The sequence below is a fragment of the Quercus lobata genome, chromosome 2 (genome assembly GCF_001633185.2).
Source record: "Quercus lobata isolate SW786 chromosome 2, ValleyOak3.0 Primary Assembly, whole genome shotgun sequence".
In the NCBI taxonomy this organism is placed as follows: domain Eukaryota; kingdom Viridiplantae; phylum Streptophyta; class Magnoliopsida; order Fagales; family Fagaceae; genus Quercus; species Quercus lobata.
The window spans coordinates 59,778,023-59,789,614 of NC_044905.1; the positions used below are offsets into that span (position 1 = coordinate 59,778,023).

General features: G+C 33.8%; 1 protein-coding gene across 1 annotated transcript; it reads left to right on the plus strand.

The window, feature by feature from the left end:
• Window positions 1-226: 226 nt before the first annotated feature.
• LOC115976003 (cyclin-C1-2-like) lies at window positions 227-10,990 on the plus strand. The gene is made up of 9 exons (XM_031097066.1): window positions 227-357; window positions 494-600; window positions 1,463-1,502; window positions 2,851-2,895; window positions 5,322-5,440; window positions 5,548-5,671; window positions 6,483-6,533; window positions 7,492-7,639; window positions 10,503-10,990. Exons 1-9 carry the CDS (start codon window positions 326-328, stop codon window positions 10,605-10,607), a joined length of 771 nt encoding a protein of 256 aa, XP_030952926.1. The 5' UTR covers window positions 227-325; the 3' UTR covers window positions 10,608-10,990.
• Window positions 10,991-11,592: the final 602 nt, after the last annotated feature.

Genomic DNA, 11,592 nt, shown 5'->3' on the forward strand with positions numbered 1-11,592 from the left:
TAGTCAACCTCAACCTCTCTCTTTTGAAACTTATTTCTCCAAAGGCTAATTGGTTCTATCCAAACACAAAGAGGCCAGACTAATCTGTAGCTTGCTCATTCAATACTCGGGCCTCTCTCAAGGCCTAAGTTGCTAAGGTCCATAGCTTTAGCTAATGGGCCTAAATTGAAATGGAGCCTTCGAGGACCGAGAGACTTTTCCACTGGCCTCGCAACACTTTTTACTTTACTTCTTCAACCATCAAACCGAAATATTGAACCATCGGGAAACATTGACATTAAAAGTCTCGATCAGTCTCAGAATATTTCTCGTATCTGATCCAAACATGGCCGCCAATTTCTGGACATCATCACACTAGTATCTTTCCTTCCAAGACAACATCTTTATCTAAATTTCACTTTGTTTCTCTATGTTTTTATTTTTTATTTTTTGGGTTTTTGTTTTTCATGTTTTTTGAAATTGGGTCTGTTTTGTTTCTGTGATTTTTGCTCAGCAAACAGTTGTTGGACCAGGAAGACGTGGATGTGGTGCACCCACTTGACAAAGAAAAGGGCATCACTCTTGAGGATTTCAAGCTCATTAAGTTGCACATGGCCAACTGTATTCTCTCTCTCTCTCTCACACTCACTTTTGTTGGGTTGCATTCAATTTTTAATTTATGGTTTCTTTTTTGATGGATTTGATCTGGGGTTCAGCTCATTTAAGAGTTCTCTTTCAAAACTCCCTCAAGTTTTATAGTTGCAGGAGATATTGATGGTTGATACTTTCGTTGTTACCCTTTTGTGGATTATTATCATTTTTCTTTGATGTGGTTATATTAGTGAAAGTTGCACGTGTATCGCTGACCAATAAAAAAGGGAAAGGGAATGTTGCATCTGTATCTTGTAAACACACTGATTAATATTGTGGCGGTTGTAATTTTCACATGGTAATAGGTTGGCAATGAAAATTGATAGAAATTTAACCATGTTCGATAGAGGATTGGTGCTTTCCCAGTGCAGTGAACGGAAGCATATTTGGTTTCAACAAGACTTAATTGCAAAACAAGATGCTTAATTGTTATGTTCAGAATGTTGTTAATAACTTGTTACTTTGAGTTTCTTATGGTATTAATGATCTTAGAGAAAATGGTGGTTTTTGTTCACTCTCTGTCTCTACTTGCTGTGTTTGTGTGTGCAGTGTATTTGTATGTTTTACTGCTAGGAATAGAATTTCTGTCAGAAATTGTAGTGCAAGTTATTTGCTACTATCCCTCACAGCTTTTGATTTTATGGGCTGTCTTTGTTGATTGTGTTGTTGTGATTAATTGAAGGCTCATCAAACTTACTATGTAGAGTCATCCCCTACCGATATTTTGTTTGATGGTCTCATGCACATACATGAAACTGCTAATAGTTTTGCTCTCCATATCTAAACCATTCTAAATGTAACCTTTAATTTTTTGGTTAAATTTTCTTTTCAGATATATGGAAATTGGCTCAAAATGTTAAAGTGAGGCAAAGGTTTGAACCTATTCTCCTAGTGTTACTTAACATATCACCTTTTTTAAAAGAATTGCTTCTTTCCCTCTCTGCTTAGATGGTTTCTGCAGTCTTGTCTCGCATGTAGCTTTTATAATTTCTGCCCTAGTTATTTTGTTGATTTTGGACAATGATTAGTCCATCTGGGCATGTTACACTTGTTAAGAAGTATCATAATATTGACAATGATTAGAATTGTGGTTACTTTTTAAAATATTTTATATAATTTTCTTTTCTACTATCTAAAGAATCTGATTCTTGGGCATCTTCTACCTTGTGGTTGGTGCAAATTTTGGGATAGATGAAGCACCATAATACTACTCTTCAGATATTCCACTCTAAGAGAAGTTTGAGAGTTTTCAAGCAAGTTCCTTTAATGCATCACCGAGATAAAACATTTATATTGATAGTTTGCTTTATGTTAGTTGTACCAGATTTTGTTCTAAAAATACCACTAGTCTTTTTACTTATTAAAAGGACAAAAGCTTTATGAATTGAATAAGCTCTAACTCTATTTGGGGTTTTACACAATGTATTTCAATTTCTGCTTTTTACAATTTGTTAGCTGTTAGCTCTTGAGCATTTTGTATTTTCTTCATGTCCAGAGTGTTCATCATCATGAACACAATGTTCATTTTTTCAATAAAAATTCTATTACCTATTAAAAAAAAAAAAGAATAAGCTCTAACCAAGTGCAAAGTGCATGATCTACCATAATAGTATATATTCTGAGGGGATGGAATTTTATGTATCATCATTGCACTATACTTTGGCTAGGCTTGTTGAAACAATGTTAAAAGGAAGGATGACTGTTGTTTATTGGAAACAACAAAGGTCATTTTTTCTAGAATGTGATGCAGGACAGAATGGGTAGAAAATAGAAATAACGGGGAAGGAAGAACAGGACAAATACTAGGCTTCACCACGTAGAATCTGCCTAAATCCTAGGCTTCACCACCTAATCATGCTTGGAATCACCACCAAGTTTAGAGAAACATATCCAATCAGAATTTTTGTTCAAATTACACTGCTTCAAACATTCCTGGAGCCTCTTTTTTTTTTTTTAATAGTTTTCAAGGATTACATTAGGGCACAATTACATCTGGTAAAATCCTCAACAACATTAAAGTCTAAATTCAAAACTGAAATATTTTACCTGGTAATGAGCTCTAGCTCAAATGGTATATCTTTCTTCTGTAAGAATGGAGTGAGATGAGGTCTTTGGTTAAAGATTTGTTGGGTGTGTCAATAAAAAAATTTAAAGAAAAATATTTATTCAACAAATTTAACTAATTGATTTGATCTCTAATATGCCGTTAAAATGTTTCAGGGTTGTAGCTACTGCAGTGACATATATGAGACGTGTTTACACCAGGTATTTAAATAATAAATAATTGCCTGATGATGGTAAAAATATGCTCATTTGGTAATAATAAGCTCATGGCTTGTGCTTTGCTTTTGATCCTAGTAATGACTATGAAGTTCTTGTGAATCTGTACCAGCCACTTGATAATTGATAATTGATTACTACTTGTTTGTTTTATTGTTTTGCTTCTGGTTAACAACTAAGCATCTCTCCTTTTTTTTTATTTTTTGGTAATTTAATTGCACTTCTTATATATGTCATGTCACATGTTACAAAGTATTTTAAATATGCTTTATTAATTTCTTTACTCATCTTTGATTATATGCTATATAACATAAACTGATGGGGCAATTTATTATGCTGATTTTGGTGCTTGTTCATATCCCCAGGTGTTGGCAATAGTTGCACACTTATGCAAATATTTCGTCCCAATTTATAATTCAGCATATCTATATGAGTGATTAGTTTCTAATGCTTACCAATTTGAAGTTGAGCAGTAGTAATTTTTTATGTAGAAGCATAAATTGCTAGACAGACAAAACTAGAACACCAATTATAAATATTATTATTTCAAAAATTGTAAAATTGATCCCATAATTAAAGTATTAATTTTTCCTTATTCCAAGAGTTGACAATTTAATAGATAGTGCAAGCACAGGAACAATTATCACAATTTAAATCAATATAAAGCAATAACAAACTAGCTTAACTAACTGCTGATGTCACTACCCTTATTAATAACTACCTAATAGCTAACAGCTCTTATCACTAACTGCCTTAACACAGGCGTACTACTAATCACTTCACTTTTACAAAGAGCCTATCACTAAGAGTACATCGCATGGTAACTATAACATGTTGTGGAGTACAACGGCCTATGTCTGCATTACACTTTGAACTCATGCTGCCCCAACTTGGCTGCAACTAGCTACTTTGCTTCATAACCACAGCAGCAAGCTCAACATTCTTTTCAATTGAGTTCTTGACTTCTTAAGCTCATCTTTTAGGGTCTTGATTTCCACCCCCCCACCCAACTTTTTTAAAAAATGAAAAAAAGAAAAGAAAAGTAACAGGTCTTGATTTTCTCCTTAAGTGAGGATTCATCCTTATGTTTTTTAGTGTATTTATTGGATTTATCTAGTTCAATCACTAATGCCTCCTGATGATCAACCTCATTAAGATTTTTAAGGAATTGCTTAGATGTTTTCTTCATTTTAGTGCATTCATTAAAAAAGCTTATTATAGGCTATATATAAAGTCCATCCTCATCATTATAAGCCTCCTGTGATGAATTTTCATGATCATGTGGGCCTCCACATCGTACTCGTCATAACTCCTTATGCTATCAAATATAAGTAGCTTCAATCAAAATCATGGGAACACCAAGGGACTGGGACTTATCCAATACAAGAGGCTAAAAGGATCACAGTCAAGAAACTAATTCCTAAGTGATCCTACCCTCTAATACCAATTGAAATTTCTAAAATTTACCCCCATGTTCTAATTAACAGATTAATTGTTTCGTATTACAAGAGTAACAATTTAACAAAAAGTGCAACCGTAGTTACAATCGTCACAATCCAAAGCAACATAAAGAAATTAAAAGGATTTTGATGATGAAATGGAAAAATATTGCTGATATAATGGTCTACTTCTTCACATCCATCATGCAATGCATACAGATATTGATCGACTTACAAATCATGGTATACACTTTCGTTTACTAGCTGAAGCTTTATGCCTGTCCAGTGGAGATCATGTTTACTCAAATACTGTAGTGGGTAAATTCAAGACTGACTCTTCAAAAGTAAAATGGACCACTCCATAGGTGATTTTCACTATAGAGGAAAAATTTACAATCATTCTTTACTCACAAAACCTTTGTAGACTAGACTTGACTCATAACCAAGCAAGCAATCCTTTTGCATTTTATGCTGGGATTAAATATAAAGTTTTTCTGTACCCTTTTACTTTGCTTGTTCATTAAAAAAGGTATCTTGATTAGTAATGACCTAAATGGTCATTTTGGGACGATCTTGAGCCAATTATGATTTTCTCAATCAAAGGAATGAAAAATATATTAAACTCAACCTTGTAGGAACTTTATTTTTACTTTATTTCTTTTTACTTATGTTGTTAACTTGGTGAAGGTCAAGTATGTCTTCTCTCTCTCTTTGATTGCCCTTAAATATTTGGAAGGACATTCTTTTCTGAGTAATTCTGATCTGTCCTTTGACACTAGTTTACATACAAACACTTGTAATTGTTTTTGTAGCCAATTTGCTATTTCATCAAAAGAAAAAAGCCAAAAAAAAAAAAAAAAAACAAACAAAAAAACAAAAATAGCATCACCTCATAAGAAAGCACATTTAGGCAATTTTTTATGCCCAGTTGTGCTTTTGCTTGCTAAGCTTAACTTCTTTTTGTGCTTTCAGAAAGAGTATGACAGAATATGATCCGCGTCTTGTGGCTCCAACCTGCTTGTACCTGGCATCAAAAGCAGAAGAAAGCACAGTGCAGGCCAGGCTTCTTGTATTTTACCTTAAAAAATTATGTAATTACTTGATACTAGACTGATTGTATGAATTTCCGCCAAATTCAATTGTTGTCATTCTACGTTAGTGTGTGAAGTGCTTAGAACATACCTTTCTTGTTTTACAGATGCTGATGAAAAGTATAGGTATGATAGATATGAAATCAAAGACATCCTTGAAATGGAAATGAAGATTTTAGAAGCACTCAACTATTATTTAGTTGTATTCCATCCTTATCGAGCATTGTCTCAGTAAGTATTTCATCCTTTATATCATCTACCTTAAGTATCTTCTGGTTGGTTATAAAATATTTGGTGGTTCTCTTTGATGAATTAATTGTATAAATTTGAACTGTTAAATGATTAGGGTGAGCTCCATCAGGGTTTATTTAACTCTTGTAAATACAGTTGACTCAACTTGATGAATTACTTGATTGAGAGATAACATCATGAAAATTCCATTACTTACTTCCCGCTGGTAAAATTTTCCTTTTTTTTTTCTTACCACATATCGTTTTGTGGTTGGATTTTAACGTATAGTATCATATATGATGCTTGTGGGTGTGGCCAAAGTTGATTTGATTTATATTTGTAAATGCATATCTTGAATTAAATATTTAGGGTGAATGCTATTGCAGTTAGTCTTCATATGAATAACTTCTTTTAATATCCAACTTTTAGATGACACTATAGCTGAATTAGGTACATAAGTATGTTACCATATTGTACTTGACGTAATAATGAAATGGATATGACTAATAGTGGCTGGTACCTATCTTTAGGAGTTGCATGTTTGCATTCGCTTTCTCCTCTTCAAATATAATCATACAATTCTGGAATTGCAAACTCACATTATTTAATCATGAGCTACCTTAGGTTACCTGTCTAAAAAAGAAAAGGCTCATTGGTTCTAGTTATGCTAATAATCATCTCTGTGCATGATGTTTAGACAAATTAATCCTTTTTGAAATGCTGGTTATATGATCTTGTCAATCAAATATCTTCCTCAGTTTAAATGGTTCTTTATTTTCTTTCTTCCCCCCCCTTCTTTTTTCTTTGACAGGTTGCTTCAGGATGCAAACCTGAATGATATAAGTATGACTCAATTAACTTGGTAAGCGTGCAATCCCCAGCATAGTCAATTTTGTGTGGCTGCTGCCAGCACACATCACCATGCTTCTCAAATTCTTTGTTCTTGTTCTTTTCAGTAAAAAAATATAGCTTTTATATTCGTTGATAACTAATTATATTCTTTTTATGGTCCTTTTCCAATTTTCTATTTAATTTACAAGCCTTTTCTCTACGTGTGATGCAAAGTGAGTAGAAGTTGAAATGGGATTCTTAGTTTTCACAAAAACCACAGCAAATTAAAATAAGGCTTTTGTTAACTGGTGCCATAAGGGCACAAGTTAAGGCGCTTTTAATGCTTAATTAAATGATTTTTTTATACATTTTTCAAAAAATAAAGTCAAACTGTGCTCACATATCAAGAAAAATTACCTACAACCACAATGAATTTGTGGTTGCAAACCAATAAATTTCTTGACAAGCGTATTTTTCTTTTCGAAAAAATGTGTATTACAATTCATAATTGAATTTTCATCATTCCTTTTAAACTGTGCCCTTAGGCTTAAAGGCACTAGTTAACAAGACCCAATGAAGCTTGAGTTAAAAATACTATTTATTATTATTTTAAAATCTCAAAGGAGCCTTCATGATTTAGAAAAAAGAAGTTGTTATTGCTGTCAACATTGCATCACCAAGGATAGGCCGACAGTTTATTAGTTTTGTTGATACTGTACATTTTTATATCTACATCCTCCTCTTGCTATACTCTTGGCATGTCATTCTGTGTGCCAGCCATCAATTCTGTAAAGCACAGTTGCTCTTGTTTGTTTTACAACATCGTTTAGCCTCAGTTGATGTTCAATTGGTTGGCTTTTCCTGGTATTTTTAAAGGAGACATCTAAGGTTCAAATCCCCCCCACCTCCAACTATCGAAATATAAAAATAAAAAAGTTGATGTTCAAGAACATAAACATGATGTAGCATTGCTTTTTTGAGACATGCAGGGGACTATTGAATGACACCTACAAGATGGACCTTATTCTTGTACATGCTCCACATCTGATAGCTTTAGCTTGCATTTACATTGCTAGTGTACTAAGGGAGAAGGATACCACTGCATGGTTTGAAGAACTTCGTGTTGATATGAATGTGGTAAATTTTCTTCTCATGAGGTTTTCCGTGGCCTCTTATTCTGGCAATCTCTTTGTGAATGCTTTTACCAGAAATATATCATTATTTTCTATTCAATGCGACTCTCATCTTGGTATGTCATATGTTGTTGAAAGCATTGGTTTGATCTAAGATCATGTTTGACACATAAGTCTCAATCATAGCGTCTGGCCCTATCTTCAACCTAGTCTTGCAATACAACCTGGTCTTGCATCGGTTATGCTACGAGATCCTACTGTGTCTACTTGAAGTAGTTTGAATATACAGATAGGGGCACTGTCCTTTAAATATGAGTATAATATCTGAAAATTACTAAAGAAAATATAATAAAATGAGGTTCACTTATTTCCTTATGTGAATGATTATTACTTGCCACAAGAATTTTGCTAATGAAATTTCTGACTATTTGATAGTCCATTATAAACTAAACCAAGTTTGTTGGTGGGCATAAGAATCTTATGGTTTTGTACAAATAATAGTGTTTCACTATGTAATATTTAGTCATGTATAATTTTGTATGTATTGGAATGTGTAACACAAACAATGGCATGTACTGATATGGTCTAATATATAAGGATTCAGCTGAGGAGGTGCTTTCTACGCATGCTTTCGTCAATATTTGGTGCAGACACCAAAATTAGTGCTATTTTGAAATTTTGAAATTTTGAATTTCCAATTGACGTAACTTTATGTGATTGAAGATTTTGTGGGATTTTTTTTTTTTTAAAATTAATTTATTTATTATGGTTTTATTATTTTCCTTATTGATGTACTCTTGAAAGTCAATTTAAAAAGGCTCCACTAAATATAGAAGACAGATTATTGAGACGTAAAATATTATGTTGGAATGATGGGTGCTGGTTCCTAGGTTTTCACTTTCCATGCTTAGTGCTGATTCCAAGCAAACTGTAGTTATTGAACCTGTCCTGCATCAAATTTAGTATCAAAGCAAACCCAGATCCAGTCCACAATATTGAGTCCCTGCCAAAACCACCCCTCATTGATTCCCATTTACCAACAACCATCAAAACCCTTCAATCACCGCAATGACCCAAGCTGTCCACCCCACTGAGCCCATATAATCAAAAGACCATGAGCCCAACCACAAAAAAATCCCATTGTTGCGGTTGTATACCATCACACCACCAACATTCCTGTGAAGCCCGTCAATCAATCCACCAGAACTGTCTATAACATTGCCTTTTTACCTGACACTGGCACCCTAATCGCAGATCACAAACCCTCATGCACCTGCAAGTAGAGCTTCCTGGCATTCTAAAGAGCTACAACCAGATCCAAAAAACCTCCCATCTGACGTGCATAAACTAAATACATACCCAACTACCCTAGCCTCTTCCATAGAACTTAACGGCCATTGTCCCGAGTCCCCACTTGCTGTAGACAATCCTTTCATCCTTCACTCACCATTGTCGTGTCGCCACAATTGTAGCACATTGGCATTGCCACCAAACATCACAGTGCTAGCACCAAAGTTTCAATTTGAGACCACCTCAAGTCATTGTCGTGTGCCTCTCCAGTTCATCTCCTGGAACTGAACTGAAGATGCCATTTGTGAACTCCATTTACAGTCAAATACTGAAATCTAATTTGGTTCTAGGCCTTTTGATCTATTGTCTGTCTGTGCCCATGTAATGTGGTTTTTTTTTTTTTTTTTTTCAAAAGAAGATTTTTTAGCATATAGGTCAGACCACTGATCAACTCATTATTTACTAAGCGGGCCAGCATCTTAGCCCTGCCCACGTGTCACAACGACTGGTCTGATGTCCTTTGTGTTTGAAGAGTTCATGTAGCCACGGTCTAGCAGCCCAATTGCACAAGTTCAATTCCACACATTTCACAGCCTGGATCAGATTTCTCCCTTCTCTTTTTGAACTAAATAGACATTTAAATATCATCATTATTTTCTTTACTTGATTAATTCCACCAAAAGTTTATTATTTTATTTCCTTTTACAATTGCTTGTTAGTTAGCTGCTGGTTTGTTTAACAATTTTTCCTTGATTACCCGTAATTAAAAAAGAACAGAAAATGATCAATTGTCATTACTTTTTCCTTGTTGGGTGCTGATTCCTAGGGCTGGCCTTTATTTTCTATTCAATTGTTTTCCCAAAATTCTTATTCTATCCCCCCTTCCTATCCCCTTTTGAGCCTGTCCTGCATCAGCATTCTAATTTGAACCCATTATTCCAATAACGCTCAACACAGCAAGCTTTTGAACCTAAATTTTAGGGGTTAACTATGTAAACCCTGATTCGGAGTATTATCAAGTGTCATATTGCAGGGGATAGGGCTTGTTTATCAACTGATATTTGGAAATTTTATATCAAAACTAAGTCATATTTCTATACCATCTTTAAGTTCCAAAAATAAATTATTATGCTCTTTTCCCCAGATTATACGGGTTATAGAGTACAAGAGTATGAGCTTATATATGTATATTTGTATTCTTTCTCTTTTCTCTTGTTACCTGTGCTAGAGATTGACATGCCAAGGAAGTAAAAATTGAGTGTAGTTCTTGATAGAGTTGATTTTATAGGAGTTAAGTACCTATCAAGGATCTTAGAATCTCTTTATCTTCAATTAAAATTTATCTAGAATAAGCAGTAAGAGCTTATAGTGTTGTATAAATGGCTATTATTTGCTTGCTAATTCCTGTGCTTAATGAGCATAAGCCTTTATTATGAGCATTGCATTTGTGACCATATAATTAATAAATTGCAATAAAATGTTCGCCAATTTTACTATTATGATTTGGTAGCTTGTAAAAAGTGCAGATGCTCTCATCTGCTTGCTGAAATTATGAATGCTGTGTATGTTTTTGACAGGTGAAAAATATCTCTATGGAGATACTAGACTTCTATGAAAACCACAGAATGATCACAGATGATAGAATCATTGCTGCTTTCAGCAAGCTAAATTTGAAGCAGTAAATGGTATGGTAGCTCTTCTTCCTGCAGGAAAATGGATTTAGCTTTATTATGACCAACATAGAGTCATTGATATATCTCAAAAGAAGTCAATGCTATTGGTCTTTATGGTACTACAAAGCCATCATCGTGATCTGTGCAAAGCAAAGATGGTTAGCTTGCTGCACTTGTCATTAAAGGGGAGAAAGCTGTAGAGGAGGCAAGATCTGTAAAATCACCATGTTTTATAAAAATGCTTAATGTAGCGTAGTTCACATAAGAAAGCTAGTTGATCAATCAGTCTAGCTGCTTGTAGCATTTTTATGTATGCAAACATGTACCTGATTTTCTGTCAATTGGATTTATGTAATGTAAACGTTAGAAGCAGTTAACTTGATTTGTATGTCTGTAATGTCGTGAAAATTAATGGTCCCCCCCACCCCCCAATCATATAAATAATGGTAGATCTTACGATGAATTTAGAGCCCGTTTGAATGGAGGGAGTGGAAGGGAATAGAGTAAAGTAAAGTTGGTTAAAACTAAGCTAATTTTGGGTTAAATTTAAATCTACTCTACTCTCCTTTTCTTGCCTTCAATTCAAACAGACCTTTAAAGAGTTTGACCCACTATTATATGAAATGAGGGAGTATCACATTGCTATACTTCCAAAATACTAAAATAATTACTCATTTATTTGGATGAATCTAAGGCAAAAGACATAAACTCAGCTGAAAGTGTTTATCATGTAGAATGCCTAATAGCTCGTTTGGTTGGAGATTTTTAATATCGTAATGAAAATTGTGGTTTAAAAAGTGTTGTGAAAACACGTTTATAGTAATCATAAAGCAAAAAATATGTTTGGTACTATGTTTCAAATAACATGTTTTACTGTATAAAAAAACATAATTATATGTTTGGTATGTGTGTGTTTTTTTTTTAAAATTTTTTTTTTTTATTTTAATTAAAGCTGATAAATGGCCTCTCTAGTTGGAATTGAAAAAGGAAGCTT

Coding starts and splice junctions, on each gene's coding strand:
- LOC115976003 (XM_031097066.1), top strand. CDS start 326: ATGGCCGCCAATTTCTGGACATCATCACACTA. Junction 358..493: donor TTCTGGACATCATCACACTA/GTATCTTTCCTT, acceptor ATTTTTGCTCAG/CAAACAGTTGTTGGACCAGG. Junction 601..1,462: donor TAAGTTGCACATGGCCAACT/GTATTCTCTCTC, acceptor TTTTCTTTTCAG/ATATATGGAAATTGGCTCAA.